The sequence below is a fragment of the Hypanus sabinus genome, chromosome 4 (assembly GCF_030144855.1).
Source record: "Hypanus sabinus isolate sHypSab1 chromosome 4, sHypSab1.hap1, whole genome shotgun sequence".
Classification (NCBI taxonomy): Eukaryota; Metazoa; Chordata; class Chondrichthyes; order Myliobatiformes; family Dasyatidae; genus Hypanus; species Hypanus sabinus.
Window position 1 is genome coordinate 103,100,303 of NC_082709.1, and position 25,026 is coordinate 103,125,328.

Sequence of the window (25,026 nt, forward strand, 5' to 3'; positions counted from 1 at the left end):
GTTTTGTGGCAAAAAAAGAACAACAGTGTCTCTTCCACCTCAGGCAACTGAAGAAGTTCGGCATGGGCCCCCAAATCCTCAAGATCTTTTACAGGGGCACCATGAGAGCATCCTGACTCACTGTATCACCACCTGGTATGGGAACTGCACCAACCTCGATCACTGGGCACAGCAGAAAGACCTGGAAGATCGCTGGGGACACCAGTTACCTCAACCATAAACTGATTTAGCTGCTTCCATCTGGCAAATGCTACTGCAGCATTAAAGCCTGGACCAACAGGCTACGAGACCATTTCTTTCTACAAGCCATTAGGTGGTTAAATTCACATCACTGTACTTTGCAACAGAGTCATAACACAAAGATTTTTACTCCTTCACTTTGAGGGATGGATGCAAGATTAAAATAAATTCAAATTCTCTTTTTGTACTATTTATTTTATATATTTCTTATTGTAATTTTAAGTTTTTTGTGTATTACATCATACCACTGCAAAACAATTTTCATGACATATGTCAGTGATAACGAACCTCTTTCTAACCTGCTAAGTGTTTCCATCATTTTTTATTTTGATTTTACACCTTTTACACATTTTACAATTTTACACATTCATTCCTTCACCATTATTACTTCCTCAAGAGTGCTCCTCTGTCAGAGCCCATACCAACAGATATGCCCATGCCCTCACCCTTGAATTCCCATTGCCCAAAGCAAGGGATGCCACTCACTGAGGGCAACTTCCCATTGCCCATTCACAGATTTAGATTTAGGATAAGGGATGATAAATTTAGAGGGGATCTGAGGGGGACCTTTTCCACCCAGACAGTAGTACCTGGAATGCACTACTGAAGAGTGGTGGAAACAGAGTCACTGACAGCATTTAAGTACCCAGTTAACCACGGTTCATCTAGATTTTGGAATCTATTGGCCAAGTGCTGGAAAATGAAATTAATATGGATAGGTGCCCTGGTCAGCAAAGATGAGGTGGGCCAAATAGTCTGTTTCCATGCTATATGACTCTGACACAGAGAGGCATCCTCATTCCTCCTCCGCACATCCCTACATTATTGGAAGCTCTAAAGCCCCTCCACATCAAAGAAAGGTCTTTACCCTGTTTCCCCACTTCCCCCACCATGCACTGAAGGTGACTCCGCACCACTACCCTCCTGATTAAAGGATACTCTTTGCAACACACACAAAGCATTTTACATTCTCTTCACTACATTATAATACAAGCTGCAAGTCACCATATAAAACACGATTTCTAGAAAGTACTCAAAATTATTAAAAATCGTAGCCAAAAGTGGATCCCTTTCATACTGTTAAGGTTCACATCACAGATATAATCACCTTTTCTTGGAAAATTAGATAACAACGTGCTGTACCTCAGCCTTTAAAAAGCATTATCATTTCTGCATGGTGACAGACAATATCCCGCTGTTTCCTATTCCAAGCCCATTGAAGGTGTTGTGGCTCACATTCACCCCATATTCTCATCAACTCCCTCCTAATTTTTTTCCACTCACTTACAAACTAGGGGAAATTTACATCCTCCTATTTACCAAATAACAGTCTTTTCAGATGTGGGAGGAAACTAGAGAAAACTCACAAGGTCACAGGGAGAATGTATAAACTCCACACAGATAACACCAGTAGTCAGATTGAACACAGGTTGCTGAAGCTGAGGCAAGAGTTCTACTGGCTGCACAACTGTTCTGCTCTATTTTTGGCAGAAAATAATCAGCATATATATTTCAGAACACACACTTAGCACAGCACAAGCAGCATGGATGCTTAGTCAGATTTTTAAGAACAGATTTTGATGCTCAAACGCTTTGTAAGGTGTACAGTTAGGCTAAATGGCCTGTTTCTGTGTTGTGGTGCTCTATGACTCTAATACCCTATATTTTTTCCACTTCTATAAGAGTTTCCATGTTCATCTTACTAAGAAATTTGATGATTGTGCAATGCTCTTTAGCGAAAAAAAAAATGCCTTAGATCAAAACTGAAAAAAATCAGAACTGGAAAATTAAGGTAGGATATTCCAACACAGAAGTATCATATGTATGTTGGAAAGGTAAGATAATTAAATAAGAATTGCTGGAGAGATGTCAGCATTCACTATTTGCCTATTGGAAACAGCACTTGCGTATAATTTTTAAATATTAATATTAAATTCCAGACTGTTAATAAATAAGCGATAGTCCAAGATGACAGTGCGACGCAGCTTGCAGCGGCCACTCCGGAGCTGATGCCGGTTACTTGTTAAGCTGGGTGCTGTGCACAATCCAAATCTGATGAAAAATGGACGTGAGAGCACGGAGGAACATCTGGAAATCTCCAGGAAGGCCTTCTTCGTTGCTCCTGCTGCTCTGAGATCTGGGTCTCTGCTGAGAAGAACAGGCCCCCAGTCCTCGGGGTCGCAATACCGGTGGCCGTTGGCGGGGGCGTCTTAATGTGCTCAGCAGAGGATGGTGCTCGGAGAGGCTGTGCCGGAGGGGATGGTCGGAGGTTCGACAGTCTCGGAGTCCACTGTGGTCAGGGCACTTTCACTGTGTGCTGCATCTGCGAGGCTAGGTCTGACGGAGCTTTCATTGAGTGCTGCGTCTGCAAGGCGGAGTCCGGAGGCGCCCTGGAAGTCCATAGCAGGGGTATTCCCTTCTGCTGTCGGCGTGGGATGATGAGTCTATCGGGACCCTGCGAACTTGTGGAAACTGTGTGCTGGTTTCTTTTAAACTTAGTCTTTTAACATTTCTGGACTTTTTTTTTTACTGTGCTCATGGTCTGTTTTTTTTTTAATCAATTATGGTATTGTCGGAGCGTCTGTTGTAACCATATGTTAACTATATGTAACTATGTGGTTTTGTGTAGGTCTTGTAGCTTTAGTTTTTTGTTTGTTGGGTGGTAGAGTTGGTCTCCTGACTTGGTGTGTCTGGTGGATTTGGAGCTCCCTTCCGGGGAACGCGCTAAGATGGTAGCACGATATTAATACGCATCAGCCTCTCCGGACTCTGGATTGGGGATTGCTAAACGTTATGTGGATTTTCTGGTGTAGTCTGTTTTGTCATGTGCTTTTGTGATATCATTCTGAAGAAATGTCGTCTCATTTTTTAAATGCATTACATTTGTGGTTTCTAAATGACAATAAACTGAAATTCAATTAAATTCAAATAACTTTCAAGTTATAAGTAGTACTCCCATTCCCTAAACCCCTTATAAAGCACTGTTAATTACCAACTGAGGAAAAGAAAATGATGGCCAGAAAATCCCGAATAGGTTCCATACAGTACATCACTTCCTCTGTAGCCATGTGGCCTTGTGATGAAATTAATGCCCCAGCCAAGAAACAACCAAGTTCCATGGAGATGTTGAGCATTTCAGTTACCTGCAGGAGTGCACAAACAGAAAAGTTCACAAAGTGTAATGTGGTTCAAAGGTCTACAGTTAATAACAATTTAATACTTCTATTTGTATTAGTATACATAGCAGTAATATATTTGTGCTTAACATTACTTCACATCACAGACATTTCTAATAAACAAAGCCAAAGAAACAAACAGCCCATCAAAGTTTTTTTTTAAAATTCCTTCTGATTTTCTTTTTAAGGTAGTATTGTAACCAAGAAAATTTTCTTCCCATGATTAATCTTGGACAAACTTGCATTTCCAAGTTGGAGTCCAAGTTCATAGCTCCTTGAAAGTGGCCACACAGGCTAATAGGGAGGTTAAGGCAGCTTAAGGAATGCTTCTGTTTATTAGTCGAGGCATTGAGTCTAAAAGTCATGAGGTTATGTTGCAACTTTATAAAACTCTGGTTAGGCCTCATGTGGAGTACTGCATACAGTTCTGGTCACCCCACTATGAGAATGACGTTAGGTTTAGGAGAGGGCGCAGAAGAATTTACCAGGATGCTGCCTGGTTTAGAGGGCATGTGCTTTCATGAGAGGCTGGACAGACTTGGGCTGTTCTCTCTGGAGCAGCAGAGGCTGAGCAGAGATCTGATAAAGGTTTATAAGATTATAAACTGTATAAAGTACTCAGGGAGCATCTCTCTCCCAGGGTAGAAATGTTTAATACCAGAAGACATGCATTGAAGGTGAGTTGGGTAGCTTCTAAGGGGATGTTAGGGGTAAGTTTGATACTCAGAGAGTGGTGGATGCCTGAAATGCGCTGCCCGGTATGGTGGTAGAGGCAAGTACAGTAGAGGCTTTCAAGAGATATTTAGATAGGCACATGAATACAAGGAAGATGGAAGGATTAGTTTTGGTTTTTTAAAATTTACTTTTTAGCTGGTTTGGCACAACAGTGTGGGCCCAAGGGCCTGTTCCTGTGCTCGACTATTCTATGTTTAATGCTGCAACATTTGAATATCAACCTGTGACACACAACTCACTACCACATGTCAACTTTGATGTATGATGTGCAACTCAGCCTTGTGACATTTTGAGAACATTAAGTCCTGTTGTAGTTTTGAATTGGCTAGTCTTTTCTCTGGTGCATTTAGGTTCTTAGTTAGGGGCCAATAAAGTGTATGTCCAATACTTTGAGCTCAAAATTTCAAATACAAATAATAAGAATGCAACAAAGATTTATGAAAGTATTATCTTCAGTATATAAACTCTTTGAAACTGAATTTAATTTGTCTAATTTATTCATAAACCCAGAACTCAAAACAGAAGAATTTAATTCTTAATTGTGTATATAACATGAGAAGCAAGATAGGCCATTCACTCACTGATGACTGCAACCCTGTTCAACAAGATATCAGTCAATCTTTTACCCATAGTGCCACTTTCCTGCACTAACCTTAAACACCTTAATTCTGGTAAAATCCATAAATCTAACAATCTTATGTTTAGAGTATGTCCACTCATGGGTAAAGAATTTCAAAGATTCACTGCTCCCTGGACAAAAAGAAATCTCATTTCAGTCCTGATACTGAACAGTGAACTTTGAGATTTGACCCCCAGCTCTGGACATCCCATCCAGGAAAAACATCATTCATGCACCTATCCTGTCTAACTCCAATACAATTTTGCAAGTTTCAATGAGATTATTAGAAATCAGAGCAGAAATGGACAATTCAGCCCTTGAGCCTGCTTGCCCAATGAAAATCATAGCTGATCTTTTACCTCAACATCAACCTCTCTGCATACTCCTCAATTTAGTCAGTTTGAATGCAATAGATATTGTTTCTCAAATGATTCCTACTGTTCAGTGCTGATTAAACAAAAATCCTTTGCATACACAATTTTTCTGACAATAGGCATCTTGCACCAAAAGTGTCTTTCAAGACATATCTTACCAATTCAATGTCTGTGCATGTCCATTCTACAATTTCTTACAAAAAGCATCAAACTCTACTGCTTCCAAACACAGAGTCCTGCACCACAGCCACATAACACCCCTCACTGAATTAACGTTTTTCTTGACTAGTGCTCTTTCATCAATTCCCTGCTTCTTTCAAGCACTCATATCAACATTATCACCTGTTTCTGGAACAGCAGCTACTGGACTGGTATTGTACTTACTTTCTTTACTAGTTAGAAAATGGTCAGATGAGCAAATTGACTTAGGTCACACTGGTCTTCCAAACTTTGCCTGCTGGTCAATCTGGTCCATCTCTGTGCTTCTGGGAACTTCATCTCCTGGCCGTCTGATGTTTTAGTGATACAGTTTCTACTGAGGTCCTTTGAAGTACTTCAATCTCAGGTGACAGGAGACCTCACAGAGAACGAATGCAGGAAGGAATCAGATTGCCTCTCATTTGTCTCAATTCAAGAGGTTGTGGTCCTGGGTCTGCTTCACCATTGGATGATCCCTGATCCAAGAAATCAATCTGATGAATGTTCACTGCACTCTTATTGCAGGAGTGCCCTTCTTGACATGGAGCAGCCAGACCTTTACATAGTTGGTGCAGGTGTAATGTCATTAGGGACATACACAATTAACAGACAAATATCAGTGGTTAGAATGGTCTTATTAATGTGCTAATTCAGGTAGCCCAGGTACAAATCCAACTGATATATTAAAACAAAGCAACATACACAAGCATCTGCAGATTTTCTCTTGTTTGTGATTTCAAAACAAAGGTTATTCACAAGGCACTGTGGGGTATCAGCAACAGCAGAACCTCATAGCAGCATAAGAGTAATGGCTTGGTACACCTCTCACTCCTCAATCAGGGCAAGACTGAAGACCAATCTTCAATTGTAAATGTTTATATCATGTGATAGACTTCAGAATATTTTGTATCATACATAGGAATTAGGTGTAGGTGGCAGGTCTGAGCTTCATATGTCTATCTTATTGCCCTAAATTGATGTTAATGGATCCATCTAATTGTTGACTACTTTCAAATCAGCTACTATTCATGGTCAGAAGGCCACATATAATGGTTGATGCAACTCCTTGTATTTCTCTTGTTCTTGATGCATGATGAAAATCATGTCTGCCTTATATCTCGATGAGGGCTGCCCAACTTTTTTTGTGCTATGGATCCTTAATATTAAACAAGGGGTCTGTGGTGTCCAGGTTGGGAACTCTGTTCTAGAAGGTCAGGATCCACAATGTGACTTGGGGAACAGCTCTTTGGCCTGAGACGTTGAAGGTTGACAGGATACTGGCAATGAACTTTCCACTGCTAAATAGCAGAGAGACTCTTCTGCTGCAATCAAACTCTTGATGAAAGTCATGATTACCTGAAATCACCTGGCATCTTAAAACATGGAAGAGAGGATCAAGGATTTGTGAATGAAGTACCTCTTCATCAGGCTTATGAACTTCTAAAGGGAAATAGTCTGCTCCCAAGATCTTGCTTGGTTGGCCTTTAGGCTTCTTGTTGTCAGTGGTGGCTGGAGCAGAGTATGCTGTGAAATGGATTTAAGAATGTTCATATTAAGAACTATGACACGGCTGAAGAGTTTTTCCAAAGTCCACCTTCCAGCAAACTCTGACTGACACTGCCCTTAATAAGTAAACTTCTTTGCTGGTTTTCAGCAGGGTGGGACCTTGGTTGTTTGGGGCCCAGAGAGCTTTCCCTGAGCATATAATATTTATTAGCTTGTTGCTTCCCACTCATCATTTGTCAGATACCTTGAGTGGCTGCTTTTCCTCTGAGGTGCAGTGGAGTTTCCAATTCACACATCTTCTTGACCTCTATTTCATTCTTAAACACTTAGAAACTATATTCACTACAGAGTGGTGGATTTTGCTCAATGAGGTGGGTTGTCTTATTTTGATAGAGGTCTATTTGAACACAAGGCCCTTCCTGAAATCTGCTGAACATACACTTTTAAATAATTCTTCAAAACATTTGGTTCTAGATGAACACTTTAGAAGCCATGTGTTTAGATCAAAGATTTCACTCATTTCTATTGTTCTCAATGTGTGAACAATTGAATCAAGTTGAATCAAAATAAATATAATTACCATTAACATAAGAAAGATAAATGCAGATATTCCTAGGACAAGTATCTCTCTATTTCCTTTACCCTCAGTGTGTAGTTTTCTGTAAAATGGTCCAATGAGATAAGTCTTTATCACAAGAGACATCAAAAGAATTGCAGCCAACGAAAACAGAACTTGACCAATAAGAGCGAAAATCCTCAGCAGCTCTAATATTAAACTGTAGAGAAAGAAGGACAAGAAAGAGAATATGAAGGCATATTCCAAAATAATTCTAAGCATGACACTAATATATAATTATTAACAAGTTTAGGATTTATGGTCAACTGCTACACAATGTTTGTGATATTGCTACCACTCTATGGGATCATATTATCAGAGGACAACAAATGTCGTCATTGGTTCTCAGCCAGGACTATCCATAGTACTATTAAATCTGATACTGGATCTTGATTTTAGTTCTCTTTGGCCGGTACTGACAATAATTTTGTCAGTTTTCCCACAGCAGATAACGTTTAGATTTTTAATGTAGATTTCAACTATTTCTCAGAGAGAAAACATCTTTCAAAGAGCAATCATCAATTTAGTTTTATATTTGAGAGCCACACGTTCTGAAGTTCATGACCTTACAAAGCAATGCATTATCTGATTTAACTTGATCCACATTGAATTAATGAGAGAAACATATTTTAGATCTACAGGGATGTCCATGTGCATATCCATCTGTACAAATGATGATGTGCCAGAAAAGTCTTATCCAATGTGAGAGGAATATTTGAGTATTTGATTTATAAAAATAGTCTAGAAAAACAAGCAGATACACAGTCTTGTCTGTATGTGCCAAAGAAATCCAACAACTCATGATCTCCAATTTCCCAGTGTCATACAGAAAACCTACGTTAAATACGTAGCCTTCTTATGAGTACATCCAAGCATCTCCCCCGCCTTTACAGCAATGTGTGCAAACAGCATTTCTCCAAAAGGAAGCAAAGATGCACAAATGTATACTCTAATGGGAGGGGGGGTTACTCCACCATCTCAGTAGGGCAAGAAGTGGTGAAGAACAGCACCATCACTGATGAGAGAAGAGATGGAAGTGAACTGGACAATGGGAGGTTCCGAGCTGTAGAAACACTAACATTCCAAGACAAGGAGGATTACTATAGGTTCAGTTAACTCAAATTGGGGTACATGTTAAAGCCAAACATTACAAGAGAATGAATTTCCTTCCCTTTCCACTTATAAATCAAGAGTACACTAGTGCCTGACTCATGCATATTCACTGGGCTTGTCATTATGAAATCAGACACTAGAGGCGATATCTGAGAATGATGGTGCTCCAACCAAAATTAGGTTTATATCAAGCCAAGTCACTTTTATTGTCATTTCGACCATTACTGCTGGTACAGTGCAGAGTAAAAATGAGACAACGTTTTTCAGGACCATGGTGTTACATGACACAGTACAAAAAACTAGACTGAACTATGTAATAAAAACAACACAGAGAAAGCTAGACTACAGACATACACAGGACTGCATAAAGTGCACAAAAAAGTGCAGGCATTTACAATAAATAATAAACAGGACAGTAGGGAAAGGTGTCAGTCGGTATTGAGGAGTCGGATAGCTTGGGGGAAGAAACTGTTACATTGTCTGGTTGTGAGAGCCAGAATGCTTTGGAGCCTTTTCCCAGACGGCAGGAGGGAGAAGAGATTGTATGAGGGGTGCATGGGGTCCTTCATAATGCTGTTTCCTTTGCGGATGCAGCATGTAGTGTAAATGTCTGTGATGGCTGGAAGAGAGACCCCGATGATCTTCTCAGCTGACCTCACTACCTACTGCAAGGTCTTGCGATCCGAGATGGTGCAATTTCTGAACCAGGCAGTGATGCAGCTGCTCTGGATGCTCTCAGTACAACTGCTGTAGAATGAGATGAGGATGGGGGGTGGGAGATGGACTTTCCTCAGCCTTCGCAGAAAGTAGAGACACTGCTGGGCTTTCTTTGCTATGGAGCTGGTGTTGAGAGACCAGGTGAGATTCTCCGCCAGGTGAACACCAAGAAATTTGATGCTCTTTATGATCTCTACTGAGGAGCCGTCGATGTTCAGCAGGGAGTGGTTGCTCCGTGCCCTCCTGAAGTCAACAACCATCTCTTTTGTTTTGTTCACATTAAGAGACAGGTTGTTGGCTCTGCACCAGTCCGTTAGCTGCTGCACCTCCACTCTGTAAGCTAACTCATCGTTCTTGCTGATGAGATCCACCACGGTGGTGTCATCAGCCAACTTGTTGATATGGTTCGAGCTGTGTGTTGCAGCACAGTCGTGGGTTAGCAGAGTGAACAGCAGTGGACTGAGCACACAGCCCTGGGGGGCCCCTGTGCTCAGTGTGATGGTGTTGGAGATGCTGCGCCCAATCCGGACTGACTGAGGTCTCCCAGTCAGGAAGTCTAGTATCCAGTTGCAGAGGGAGGTGTTCATGCTCAGTAGGCTCAGCTTTCCGATCAGTTTCTGAGGGATGATTGTGTTGAATGCCAAACTGAAGTCTATGAACAGCATCTAAACGTATGTGTCTTTTTTGTCCAGGTGGGTTAGGGCCAGGTGGAGGGTGGTGCAAATTGCGTCATCTGTTGAGCAGTTGGGATGGTACGCAAACTGCAGGGGTCCAGTGAGGGGGGCAGCAGGGTCTTGATATTCCTCATGACGAGCCTCTCGAAACACTTCATGATGATGGACGTGAGGGCAATGGGATGGTAGTCATTTAGGCAGGACACTGAAGACTTCTTCAGCATGGGGACGATGGTGGCGGCTTTGAAGCACGTTGGAATGGTGGCGCTGCTCAGGGAGATGTTGAAGATGTCAGTGAGAACATCTGCCAGCTGGTCTGCACATCCTCTGAGCACTCTATGAGGAATGTTGTTTGGTCCAGCAGCCTTCCGTGGGTTGATCCTGCACAGGATTCTTCTCACGTCGGCCACGGTGAGACACAGCACCTGGTCATTCGTAGGAGGGGTGGACTTCCTCACCACCACGTCATTTTCCACCTCAAACCGGGTGTAGAAGTTATTCAGCGCATTTGGGAGGGAGGCATCAGCTGCACAGTCAGGTGATGTTGTCCTGTAATTGGTGATGTCCTGGATGCCCTTCCACATGCACCGCGTGTCACCGCTGTCCTGGAAGTAACTGTGGATTAGCTGGGCATGTGCACACTTTGCCCCTCTGATGGCTCGGGACAGTTTGGCCCTTGCTGTTGTTAAAGCTGCCTTGTCGCCTGCTCTGAAGGCGGAGTCGCAGGACCTCAGCAGCGCATGCACCTCTGCGGTCATCCATGGCTTCTGGTTGGCGCGTACAGTGACGGTCTTGGACAGAGTAACATCATCAATGCACATGCTGATGTAGCTGGTCACTGATGCTGTGTACTCCTCTAAGTTGGTAGAGTCACCATCGGTTGCAGCCTCCCTGAACATGTACCAGTCAGTGTGCTCACAGCAGTCTTGAAGAGCAGAGATGGCTCCTGCTGGCCAGGTTTTCACCTGCTTCTGAACTGGTCTGGAGTGCCTGACAAGCAGTCTGTATGCTGGGATTAGCATAACAGAGATATGGTCTGAGTATCTGAGGTGGGGGCGGGGCTCTGCCCGGTATGCGTCGGGGATGCTTGTGTAAACCAGGTCCAACGCGTTATTTCCCCCTCGTTGCAAAGTCCACATACTGATGAAATTTGGGGAGCACTGACTTAAGGTTCGCATGGTTAAAATCACCGGCAACAATAAACAGACCATCATATATGTCCAAAACAGAAGAGAAAACAGAGAAAGAGGAAAGAAAGTATACTAGCAGAGAGAAAAATAAAGTGTTAATAGAAAAGGCAAGGAAAAGAGAGAGTACAGAGTTGAACTCAAGCAAGGATCAACATAGAGATAAGAAACCTCAAAAGAAATGGGGCAGGTCCACCTTTTGGAATGTAAAAATGTCAGGAAACATGTCCCTGATGAGGCGAAGGTAGAAATTGTTCTTTAACTGCTAAGTTAAGGATACTATAATCTTGGGCCTGAAGACTGGAAACTAAGGCAGTTGCCCAGCTGAAGGAAGTGGCCAGTGCTCAAGTACAGAGTGATATTTTCTACACAAGATCAAGGAAGTCATGTCACTGAAACAATCACACAACTCCACCTATCCAGACTTGTCTAGAGAAGTGCTTCTTTACATGTGAATGACAAAGCGACTTATTAAACGACTAAAAAATGTCACATTTTGTCATCAGACAATGCAACAAGAATTGACCGTTCCACACTTGCTGCCATTTTTTTCAACTTCAAAATAAGACATCTTCAGGCTTTAGCCTTCAGTAGAACATGGAATGTGAGAAAACTTTTAAGATCAAGGAATTTCACTGAGATTCTATTTACCCAACCCTTTCAAAGTACATCACAGTGACAGTGTGAAGCTCCCTAGAGCATAGCATAATTTTATTCAAATTAATTGTTTCTATGTATGATTGTAAATATCTACTATGCATTGAATGCAGAAGAGTCTAGAATATAAAATTGTCTAACAATAAAGCAACTATCTATCAATAGCTATTTGAAAAGCAAAATGTAGCAATCCACTTTCAAGGCCTCTTCAACTCATGTTCTCAATAATCATTTCTTTGTTTCTTTTGTATTTGTAGTTTGTTGTTTTTTTGGCAAGTTAGTTGTTTTGCATACTGTTGAGTGCAGTCTCTCGGAGATTCTATTATGTTGAATGCATTTACTACAATTGCCCCCAAGGAAATGAATATTAGGGTTGTATATGGTTACATTTATGTACTTTGATAATAAATTTACTTTGAACTTCAAACGGCCTCTAAAGGATTAAAAAGGAATTATATTTTGCTAGACGTACACAATGTTTTTCCAAGTCTAATCAGTTTATCAGAAAATATTTCATATGTCATTGTTAACATATAAAAGTCCCTTATGTACTTGCTTCCAAGTGCACTTCTTGGTCTTTAATAGGAACTCACAGAACCTTGGTTTTTGACACTATTTGATTTCTTTAACATGGACTTCCCATTATCAAATGTTTTTACTAATCCTTTTTTCCCCCCTGGGCATTCCTAAATGTGCTCACTTTTCTTTTTAATGCTCACTTCCACCACAGTTGTGACTGTTCCGAGGTTGAAAATGCCTTCCAATTATCACAACTTTTCAACCTGTGGTAAATGGATAAATGGAAGACTGGATCTAGGGACTAACAGCTTACAAATATCTGAAGGCCCATCCAAACGTTTCTTTAAGCTTACTTCAGTCATCTACTTGCGTATTTTCCATTGACAGTAGGGGAGATTCAAACAAGAGGACATGAGTTGAGAGTTTAGGGGCAAAAGTTTAGGGGTAACACAAGCGGGAACTTCTTTACTCAGAGAGTGGTAGCTGTGTGGAACAAGCTTCCAGTAGAAGTGGTAGAGGCAAGTTCGATTTTGTCATTTAAAAAATAAATTGGATAGGTATCTGGACAGGAAAGGAATGGAGGGTTATGGGCTGAGTACAGGTCGGTGGGACTAAGTGAGAGTAAGCGCTCGGCACAGACTAGAAGGGCAGAGATGGCCTGTTTCCGTGCTGTAATTGTTATATGATTATAAATTGTGGGGAATCCATGCACCCCTTTCCTTTCAGTTAGTCCTGACGAAGGGTCTTGGCCCGAAACATCGACAGTGCTTCTCCCTATAGGTGCTGCCTGGCCTGCTGTGTTCCACCAGCATTTTGTGTGTGTTAACCCTTTCAAAACAAGTTTTGTTTATCTATAATTAATATTGTATGATGAATTAATATTTCTCCTTTCAAGAATTTAATAAGATTATTTTAAATCATTATAGTATTACATACAGTGTCTACCTTTATATTAATTATCAGATTTGGGCAAAGGTGTCATTGTTTTTTGTCTTCAAGTGTTGGATACAGATATCTTCCTGGGTCACTGCAGAGGTTCCAGTGTGTTAGGAAAATGCTGACAGTTACAGAACTGGAGCAGGAAAATTAAGTAACTTTATTGCAATTGGCATTATTTATATAGGTACCTGTTAAGCATTCACCTGTTAGCAGTGCTATTGCCTGCTTGAATCAGCATGGGCATCACGGCAATGAATAAACTCAGCTGAACATCCTGCATCACCAGCATTCCAAGCAATATGCTGCTATAATCCGCATCCCCTATTCAACAAAAGGAGAATCAGATGAAAAGGACTGCATCATCCTTGGACAAAAATAACATACAATGAATGTGTTCACTAGAACCCTGTTAGATAACAATACGCCTTTATTTTAAGTTTTAGTTCAGTTGGAGAAATCAGCAGCACAGTGCAAAATGCAGTGTGAAAATGGCAGAATGAAGGGCACTTTCACTGAAAAGCAAGACTTTATTTCTGTTTGGCCTTTCTGAAAATGTGGAAAAGAGTAACATTTCCACATAGATCACTGGTTAAAATGCTAGATACAAATGATTTATATCTACCCAACAGTGGCTTATCCACAAACTTTCTTTCATCTCCTATGTGATGAGCAAACCAAGCTGAGATGGGGTCCAGAGTTGACCCTCCTGTGAACTATGCTGCTAACGAGAGAGAGAGAAGAGGGGGAAGGCATCCTGCTGCAGATGAGAGAGAGAGACATGATTTAGTATTATGGCTTCTTTGCTAATTGTTTACTTTGCTACAAGGACGCTTTCTTTGCCTGCTTGTAAGATTCTTGCTGAGACACCAAGGCGGGACCAGGTGATGGACGGCTAGATGGACGGCCGGTGCCCTGCAAGTGATGATAAAAAGCAGGTCTGCGAAGACACAGGCAGACACACCACGGGACACTGAAAGAGCATTGTGCACCCACGTGAAGGTGGGGGTTTGGGGGAATCGATCAGAGGCTCACAGTGTATGAAGGTGCGACCGGTGGGGACTTGTTTGTGTGTCCACCCTTGCCTGGTACAAGGTCATAGTTGGTGACCATAACAGGACAGGAAGACAACCGAAGGTTCGATGGCAAAGGCATCACCTCTCGTGCTCTCTCTCTATCTCTCTCTCCAACGTTACACCAGAACTACCTCGACCTAAACTGAACTCTTCACCATCGTAAGACTATTCATTTACCCCTAGACTTTGAAAGACCTTGGCTTTTGATTCCTATTTCCACACTTCTGTATACATCATTGCTAACCTATTTCATATATATGCATTTTATAGTACTGTATTACTTAGCTTACTAATAAACACTATCAGTTACCGTAATACCAGACTCCAACGTATTATTCCATTTCTGGTCACGGGGTACATGACACCTAGCAATTGGCTTTGAAGTAACTTGGGAACCTTCATTCATTCCTTACACTGATTTCTCCTGTTCCAACTACAGCATAAAATCCCAAACATCACAGAATCCCACATAATCCCTCAAACAACCTCCTCACTTACCCACCACTATTTATTTCCAATTCCAGGGCTTTCCTCAGCACAGAAGTATTAGATTTCAAATTTCTCAGAGGTTCCTACAGTTCCTCTACCACCATTACTTCATGGATCACTGCCAACTTGTATTACTCTGTCTCCCATAAATTCACAGTCCTAAATTTTTAAGTTTAATGCTAGATGCAAAATTACTCTACAATCTTCCTTCAATTGTACTGTGGCGACCCATTTCCTAGCGTATCCGAACCGACTCACAATTAGATAGCCTACGGGGGTTTGCGAGCACAGAGCTTTGGAGCCTCTGCGCCATGGGGGGCCGGTTGACAGAGGCTTAAAAGTGAGGCTGAAGTTTTCGAATAAAGTTTTTTTCCTTCGACTGCAGTTACCGACTCCGTGTCGTAATTTTAGCGCTGCGTGTAGCACACCGCTACAATTGGTGACCCCGACGGTCCAAACGATTTTTGGACCAGAAATGACCGACGCCGCCTCTGTTCATGCGGTTTCGTTGAAACTGCCAGGTTTCTGGACACAGTGCCCGGACCTATGGTTCCAGCAAGCCGAAGCCCAATTCCACGTTCGCCAGATCACCTCAGCTGCACCACACAACTGCCTACCACCCACAGTCGAACGGGCTAGTGGAGCGTTTCCACCGTCACCTGAAGTCGGCCCTCATGGCCCGCCTGCGCGGAGCCAACCGGGCGGACGAGCTTCCCTGGGTCCTACTCGGCATCCGCACAGCGCCCAAGGACGACCTGCACGCCTCGTCGGCCGAGTTGGTATACGGCGCGCCCCTGGTCGTCCCCGGGGAGTTCCTACCAGCCCCAAGGGGGCAAGAGGATGAACCCGCAGCAGTCCTGGGCAGACTACGCGAGAAGCTCGGTAACCTGGCCCCCATATCCACTTCACAGCATGGGCGGCACCCGACCTGCGTACCCAAAGACCTACAGAACTGTAAGTTTGTGTTTGTATGAAGGGGCGGGCATCGGCCACCGCTGCAGCGGCCATACGAGGGGCCGTTTATGGTGCTCCGGAACAACGGGTCCACGTTCGTGCTGGACGTTGGGGGGAAGGAGGAGGTTTTCACGGTGGACCGCCTCAAACCGGCCCATGTGGACCTGGCGCAACCGGCCGAGTTTCCGGCGCCTCGGCGCAGAGGCCGACCTCCCAAGCAGGTTCTGGCCCAGACTGTGGACATTGGGGGGTGTATCGCCGGTTCTGGGGGGGGGGTTATGTGGCGACCCATTTCCTAGCGTATCCGAACCGACTCACAATTAGATAGCCTACGGGGGTTTGCGAGCACAGAGCTTTGGAGCCTCTGCGCCATGGGGGGCCGGTTGACAGAGGCTTAAAAGTGAGGCTGAAGTTTTCGAATAAAGTTTTTTTCCTTCGACTGCAGTTACCGACTCCGTGTCGTAATTTTAGCGCTGCGTGTAGCACACCGCTACAGTACTACATTTACCTTCTTTCTCTTCTCTGGCACCAAGAGCAAGGAATCTGGACACCAAAGGGGTACTCGATAGAGACAAGCATGTAGAAATAAATATACTTTGTGTTGGCCTAATTCTCAACAGATAGCCCCAGAATAATCCAAATGCAACCATCAGGACTGTCACGTAATTAGTACCTTGCAAGGAAACCTTCCAGACCTAGGAGCAGAAAAATATAAAACAATGACTAAAAATATTTTAATTAAAATATAACGTCAATTCCTAATTTTCTTAGTGGGGAAGGCAAGGATTTAATAAAGGACTAATTTCATACCCAAGCATACAATATGCACATCCTTTGAATTTTAAGATGACCTTTTCAAAGCTGATGCAATAATCAGCTTTGAAAATTGTTCGGGCATCTGCAAGTCACTAAAATATACAAAACTTGGATTTTTAGAACTTGAAGATTGCAGTAGGAGTCACTGACATTTGAATTTCACAGATTTATTGCTCTGAGAAACAGTGGGCTTCTGACTTTAAGTGATTTTGTTAGTAGTTGTAAGGGATCTAACCATGGCAATTTACCATCAGCAAGAATATCCCCTGATGTTATCCTGATTCCAAATTATCCTGCACATTAGAATATTCACATAAAGCCTCATGCAGTAAGTAGTGTATCAGAGATGGCTCATTTCAGATATCAGCAAGATGTAGTGCCTACTTGAGTTAAGTCACTCACTACAAAGAGGATTTCATCAGTGTTAACATAATGAAAGCATTAATATTTTTCCAAAAGGGAAGAGGGAAATGATTTAAGAGCAAATAATGGGATTGGTTTATTCAAATTAAATTTAGATGAACGCAAATCATCAATACCTTTCTGAGTTTATCAGGAGAAAACTCGAGACCAACGAAAAACAAAGTGAAAAATACTCCAAATTCACCAAGAGTCTCCACTTGCACAATAGACTGTCAAAAGATATGTCAAATCATTAATGTCATGTGAAATCACAAATTCACTAAGTTAGATTACAGTTTTTAATGTATAGAAATACCCTTATTTATCCTACGTTTATGGTCCACAAGCATCTTCATATCCTTCTTTGTCCCATCTATATCTCTTTGTCCTCTAATCTTCTAATATTTATTTAGATTGCCTTTAAATATATCAAAGTTATCTGCCTCAACTTCTCTTTGTGGCAGTGAGTTACACATTTCAAGTTAATTGTGATAAGTTTCTGCTGGAATCTGTGTTGGAATGCAAACATCTTCCCTATCTCTATACCAGCCAATCCTTTCAAGATCTCTGAACTCTTACTTTTCTTTTAAAATAATTAATATTTTTTAAATAAATCCTAGTTATCAATTACGCAAACTATCTCTGATGGCCCTCATCACTTGAAGATTGAAGTAGTCCTCACCACTTCAATCCCATTTAATAATTCAAATCCTACATTCCTTTCTTTTCATTGTATATCATTCAACATAAATTATACTATAATTTTTTTTAAAAAAACACATGCACAAGAGGTGCACCATTGATGAAATTATCTCCATAGACCCATTTATGTTAGAATTTCATGTTGCTGGAACTGTAAGATGCCAACTTTAGTAGCTACAACATTCTGCTGCCTCTGGGCCAGGTTCTGGGGAAGATGGTATTTGTATAAGAAAACAAGTTGCACCTCAGCCTGGCCAGGTCTGGTGTGGGAAGAAGAGCAAAGGAAGGGAAGCAGAGAAGGAGATGGAAGGTAGAAGGTAGAAAAGCAGAGAGAAATTTTGGAAGGTGGGTCAGAAAAAAGGAATCACAATAAGCCAATTGTGTTTAATGCTATGTATCTACATTCAAGTAGGCACTGAACTGAAGGAGACACAAGAGAGCCTGCAGATGCTGTTACCTGGAGCAAAAATAAAACAAATTGCTGGTGGAGCTCAGAAGATTGGACAGCATCACTGAAGGCAGGCGGATAGTGAACATTTTGTGTCAAGACCTTGCATCAGGACTGAGCATGTAAAGACAATATAAAGAGATGATGGAACGAATAGAAGCAAAGCTGGTAGGTCATGAGCGGAACTGAAGTGTGATATTATAACTACTGTGGCAATGTGGCTGGAAGGCTGGATATGGCAGTTTAACATTCCTGGTCACAAGATTTTTTAAAATATAAGATCCACCTACAATCTTATAGGTGGATCATCAAATGAACTGCGATAAGGCAAGGGGTAACTACAACGTCCAGGCAAGATTAGACTCTGGCAGTCGCAATTAACCCAGACCTTTAATGTGAGACTTCTAGAGCCGCCCCACTGCTTACTGTAGTCAAGAGAAGAGAGGATGACTGCTGTGGTGTGTAATCAACCCAAACAAGTGGGACCTTTTCATGGGCTGATCCAATTCTTCCAGTCATCCCCACTCCCCTGCTTTCTCCCCATACCCTTTGACACCCTTAAATGCACCCAATGACTTGGCCTCCATAGCCGCTCGTGGCAACGAATTCCACAGATTTGCCACCCTCTGACTAAAGTAGTTGCTCTGCATCTCTGTTCTAAGTAGGCGTCCTTCAATCCTGAAGTCATGCCCTCTTGTCCTAGAGGTCCCCTACCATTGGAAATAACTTTGCCACATCTAATCTGTTCAGGCCTTCTAACATTTGGAATGTTTCTATGAGATCCCCCCTCATTCTCCTGAACTCCAGGGAATACAGCCCAAGAGCTGCCAGACGTTCCTCATAGGGTAACCCTTTCATTCCTGGCATCTTTCTCTGAATCTTCTCTGAACCCTCTCCAATGTTAGTATATCCTTTCTAAAATAAAGAGCCCAAAACTGCACACAATCTTCTGTGTGGTCTCACAAGTGCTTTATAGAGCCACATCATCACATCCCTGCTCTTATATTCTATACCTCTAGAAATGAATGCCAACATTGCATTCGTCTTCTTCAACACCCACTCAACCTGGAGGTTAACCTTTAGGGTATCCTGCACAAGGACTTTCAAGTCCCTTTGCATCTCTCCATTTTGAATTCTCTCCCCATCTAAATAATAATCTGCCATTCATTTCTTCTACCAAAGTTCATAACTGTACACTTTCCAACATTGTATTTCATTTGCCACTTCTTTGCCCATTCCCCTAAACTATCTAAGTCTCTGTTTCCTCAGCACTATCCACATCTCCACCTATCTTTGGATCACTGGCAAATTTAGCCACAAATCCATTAATGCCATGGTCCAAATCATTGACATACATCGTAAAAAGCAATGGTCCCACACCGACCTCTGTGGAACTCCACTGGTAACCGGCAGCCGGTCAGAACAGGATCCCTTTATTCCCACTCTGTTTTCTGCTGATCAGCCAATGCTCCACCCATGCTAGTAACATCCCTGTAACTCCATGGGCTCTTATCGTGCAAAGCAGCCTCATGTGCGGCTCTTTGTCAAAAGCCTTCCGAAAATCCAAGTAGATGGATTTCAGGGACAGTAAGATCAGTAGACCAGACAAGCAGAAGCATGGCAGGGAGTGAGGAAAGATTGCTAGATTAAATTTCATTTCAATGAAGGAGTCCTGACAGGTAAAGTGGATGAACTCAGCTCATGAACAGCTAGCTACATTGGACTGGGATATTTTAGCTATTACAGAAACATGGCTGAAGGAGGGTCAGGACTGTTAACTAAATGTACAAGTGCTACAGATTAGATAGGGGTAGAGAAAAGAGAGGAGAGGAGGCTGCATTTCTGATTAAAATAAAACTGCCAAGGGATTGTCTGGTGAGAATGTCCAATGATCATGGTTCTATTAGCTTTAATTTTTTTTTACTGAAAGGAGAAGACCTGTCCACAAATTAAAGTTCTAAATCAGGACAAGGCAAATTTTGACAACATTATAGACAGAAACTTGAAAGATAATTAAATTAGATAGTGTCCAGGCAACAGAACATCTGCAAGTGAGAGGCTTTTAAAAGTAAGATAATTGAAGATCTGCACATTCCTATTAAGGATGAACAGCAAAGAATGGGAAACCCTGGATGATAGGAGATTTTGAGGCTCTGTTCTGGTCAGGAAAAAGGTGGCACAGATCAGGTACAGATAGCTGGGATCAACTGAATCCGAGGGGGAGTATAGGGGTTGGAGGACTATACTCAAGAAGGAAAGAAGAAAGGCAAAGAAAGGGGACATGAGATAACTTTGGCATAGAAGATAAAGGAAAATCCAAAGATATTTTATGTACTGTATATTAAGGAAAATATACTAATCATGGAAAGACTAGGATCCCCAAAAGACAAAAGCAATTATCTCTGTGTGGTACTGCAGGAGATGGGTATGGTCTTCAATGAGTATTTCTCCTGTTTTTATTATGAAGAAATACGTGAAGACTTTAGACCATAAGATAAGTTAATGGGGAGGTTCTGGGGACAATATACCTTAAAATGTATGGTGATAGATAAATCACCAGAGACTGATTAGGTACAGCCAAGAACACTGTGGGAAGCTGCAGAAGAAATTGCAGGAGCCCTGGCTAAAATATATACATCATTAAGAAGGGGTGAAGTGCCAGAAGACTGAAGGGTGAATCATATTGTGCCTTTATTTAAGGACTACAAAGAACCTGGGAACTAAAGACAGGTAAGCCTAACATCTGTGGTAGCTAAGTTACTGAAGGGATACTGAAAGACAAGATATACAAGCATTTGGAAATTCACAAGTTGATTAAGGATAGGCAGTACGGCTTTGTGTGTGGAAGATCATGTCTCATGAACTGGATTGAGTTTTTTGAAGAATAAACTAAGGAGGTTGACAAGGGCAGGGCAGCAAATGTGATCTATAAGGACTTCAGTAAGGCCTTTGATAAGGTTCTGTGTAGTAGGCTGCTATGCAAAGTTAGATCACATGAGATCCAGGGAGAGTATCAGAATTAACTTGATAATAGGAAGCAGAGGATGATAGTAAAAGGCTTTTTCGGACTGGAGACCCATGACAAGCGGTGATCTTAAAGGTTATTGATAGGCCTGTTGCTATTTACCATCTATAGCACCAATTTAAATGAGTGTAAGTTCCTCCAGTATTTTGTGCATGTTAGCATTGTTAGTAAGTTTGCAGACAACACCAAAACAGGCGATGTTCCTAACAGCATAGACATGATAGTGAAGATAGTTTTTAGCAAGATGGCCTTTGTCAATCAGGCACTGAGTTTAGATGTTGGGATGTTATGTTGCAGTTGTACAAGACATTGGTGAGACCACATTTGGAATAATGTGTTTAGTTCTAGTGTGAGACAGGTAACAAGATTCAAAAATCATTTGGATAAATACACGCATAGACAAGGGTTAAATGAGAGCAAGTGGGACTAACTTGATGGGCACCATAGTTGGCACCGATGAGTTGGATTAAAGGGAGTGTTTCCATGCTGTTTGACACTATCACAAATGAAATACCAACATTTACAATGATCCTCCCCTCTTCCACTAAACAAATAAACACACTGATGAATATGCCTTTTTCTTAATGTATAAGGTTTGTTTCAAAAATATACAATTCCTTTGTCCAAAATAACTCAAACAGGGGTGTTTACATCACTGACGGATAATAATTAATCATACCTTGATCTGGTTTAGTCCTGAAGGACCCAACAGCACTCCACAAATGATATAACCAAACATCGTAGGAAGCCCCATCAGAGTACAAATCCAGGCACATGGCAGAGATAATACTACAATGGATATTATATCCTGAGAATAAATTACATGATTAAATACTTAAGAACTTATTAAATAAAAATAACATATTTTACATAAATGTACAAATTGAGTATTAGCTTTCATATTGTCTTGTCCATGCGAGGATGGTCCACCTAGTTAAACAGATCACTTAACATGTGTTAGCTGAAAATATTTACTTGTCATTTAAAACTCCAGGAGTGGTCTCATCAAGATGCTATGTAATTGCAGGAAGATATCTTTACTCTAAAGGTCAAATGCTCTTAGAGCAAAGGCCAACATACTACTTGCCTTCCTAACAAGTTGTGTACAAGGATACCCAAGTTTCTTGAATATCAACATTTCCCAAACTCTCATTATGTAACAAAGGACTCTGATCTATATTTGTCTGCCTAACCAGGTAATCACATTGTTAGTATCTGCTCCTGCATCTGCCCTCTTATTCTTCACTCTGTATCCTCTTGAACTTCATTGCTTCATCATCACTTATCACCTGATAACTTTTATTTAGGGATAAAGCACAATAACAGGCCCTTCTGCCCCTTTGAACCATGCTGCCCACCAACACTCCCAGTTTAATCCAAACCTAGTCACAGGACAATTTACAATGACCAATTAACCTACTAACCGTACATCTTTGGACTGTGGGAGAAAACACACACAGTCACGGGGAGAACATAAAAACTCCTTACAGGCAGTGACAGGAATTGAACTTGTGTCACCTGCACTGTAAAGCATTACTATGCTACAGTGCCACCCTATCTGGACCCAGTCATTGGCACTGTAATGGCATCACGCCAACTGCGGCGCTACCATGCCACCTTTATTAGAAAACTTAGAAATGTTACATTTGGCTCCTCAGTCAAATTATTTGCAGATTGTCAATACAAGCAAACCTCGAAACACAGCCTTATGAGTAACAGAAAGTCACCCTAACAGGATCCACAAATTACTGAAAATTTGAGGTAAACAATAAAATTCATTCTCATGGAACTTTTGAAAGAAAAACTAAATTTTGCTCTCGACTCACGTTTCTTGATGCATGTACAAATACACAACTCCATGTTAAGGAAAAATTGTGATGTAGACCTCTTAGAAGAAATGTAACTCCTGATAATATTGGAGTTCTGTGTACTACATTGGGACCTCAAGAATCAGTCACTGGAGGAAACTATTAGGCACACTCTTCCAACCAGTGAAGGATGGAGTCATGGACAGATATAGTAGAGCAATAGGCTCTTCAGCCCACCAACTCCATGCCAGCTATCAATAATTCATTTACACTATTTCTACATTAAGCCCCACAGATACTCCACACCTGCACACTAGGAACAACTTGTAGTGGCTAACTAACCTGACCTCTTTGGAATGTGTATGGAAAATGGGGCAGCCAGGGAAAAAGTGAAAACTCCACATAGAAAGCAGCCAGGATTAGGATTGAACCCTGGTCTCTTGTTCTCTAAGGCAGCTCTTCTAACTGCACCATAATGCCAATTTTTGTTAAGCAGTGGATTCTGTTTAATGAGAACACATAGAGACCAGTACACCTTGGCCCAATTAAGCAGCTGCCCCAATTAACTGAAGCTTTATGGAAATACATAGTTATAAAGGTATAATGAAGGACATATTATCATTTAACAAGAGTAACAAATTATGTATGTAAATGAAATACAGAACAAATTAGAACACAACCACCACTACTACAGTACTATAAAACTGTGCATTAGTTCCCAATAGTTATCAATAGAGGAATTCATCCAGCATATGCTGCTGTGTTCTTTTGATTAAATGGAACAAAATCAGCAGAGACACCTAGTGCAGGTAATGGATAATCTTCATTTTCATTGTAACATTCAAGGTGATTATTGATACCTTCAAATTTTTTGTAGTTCCTAACTTGTAGTAGAATTGTTTCATTTTCACTCTTGCCTGTTTCTGGCATCTCCAAGCTTGAATGCTTGAAATCTCAGTGAGCAAGAATTGTCTTTTGCATATTTCTTGCCAACTACCAATTATAAACTGCATGGTCTGTACTGCTTTTTGAATCACCAGACAGCAGCCCAAATGGATAACACAACAGACATAATTTAAAAACTTGAATCCACTGTAATTTTATTAAACTAAGACACCCAACTAACCAATAGATAAAAGGCATCATCCCCTGACCTTGTGTAGACAAAAATAATTAAACGTAAAACTTAAAAGTCAAGAAGGGCGAGAGGGATAAGCCAAGTACTTTCAAGCTTGAGAGTCTAAAATAAGTGATGAAGAAGTCATTAAGAAATGTTCCAAGGCACAGGATTAATCAGACAGATTGCATTGCATTTTTCGATGACATCTTGTCTGAGCAATTTGATTTGAGTTTTTGGAGAGATAACAAATTGTATTGATGTAGTCTATATGGACTTCAGCAAGGTTATTGGTCTTAGGTCCAATTTACTCAGAGCAAGTTGGCAGATGAATCCAAAACTGGCTTGTTAATACAAGATGATTGACTAAAGCCAGTGGTCAGTGGCGTACCAGAGGGGATCAGTGCCTGGCACTTTAACTGCCTGTTACATATATTAATGATTTGGAAGTGACTGGAGTTGATGTGATCAGGAAATTTGTAGATGACGCAAGAATTGGTATTCTTCTTGTTAGTGGGAAAAGTAGCCTTGGGCAGTAGGATATCATTGATAAGATTAACTGAACATTGGCAAATCAAGTTTAATTCTGATAGTGATAACATTTTGGGAGGACTAAAGGCCCGAAGGACAAGACATAATGAATGGCAATGCCCTGCAGAATCTTAAGGAAGAGATCATCTCAGTCTACAAAGCCCAAGGTTCTCTGCAAGTGATACTACATCTGCACAAGATGGTACATGAGATAAGTGCTTTTGTTAGCCAGGACACAGAATGTTATGGTGTAGTTAAGATGTAGGTCTTTACAAATAAAATAACAGAGACATTTTATGTTTCAAGAAAGCCGTAGCAACTAATTTATTGAATACCAAAAAACTAAAGTGCGCAAAAAACTCAAATTATGTCATCACATCACACCAGCCTT

At 41.3% G+C, this 25,026-nt stretch overlaps 1 protein-coding gene across 4 annotated transcripts in view; it reads right to left on the reverse strand.

Moving 5' to 3' along the window:
* tmco3 (transmembrane and coiled-coil domains 3) overlaps window positions 1-25,026 on the reverse strand; it is a 53,454-nt gene that overhangs the window by 11,205 nt on the left and 17,223 nt on the right. For 2 of the 4 annotated variants that reach the window (XM_059967785.1, XM_059967786.1), the window contains exons 5-11: window positions 21,859-21,987; window positions 17,142-17,234; window positions 16,295-16,481; window positions 13,474-13,591; window positions 7,491-7,624; window positions 6,760-6,866; window positions 3,233-3,383 (exon numbers count right to left, since the gene is read on the reverse strand). In XM_059967785.1, the coding sequence (XP_059823768.1) occupies window positions 3,233-3,383; window positions 6,760-6,866; window positions 7,491-7,624; window positions 13,474-13,591; window positions 16,295-16,481; window positions 17,142-17,234; window positions 21,859-21,987 (919 nt within the window). Of the gene's footprint in view, window positions 1-3,232; window positions 3,384-6,759; window positions 6,867-7,428; window positions 7,625-13,473; window positions 13,592-16,294; window positions 16,482-17,141; window positions 17,235-21,858; window positions 21,988-25,026 lie in introns of all 4 variants that reach the window. The other 2 variants (XM_059967788.1, XM_059967787.1) reach the window with 2 other exon arrangements.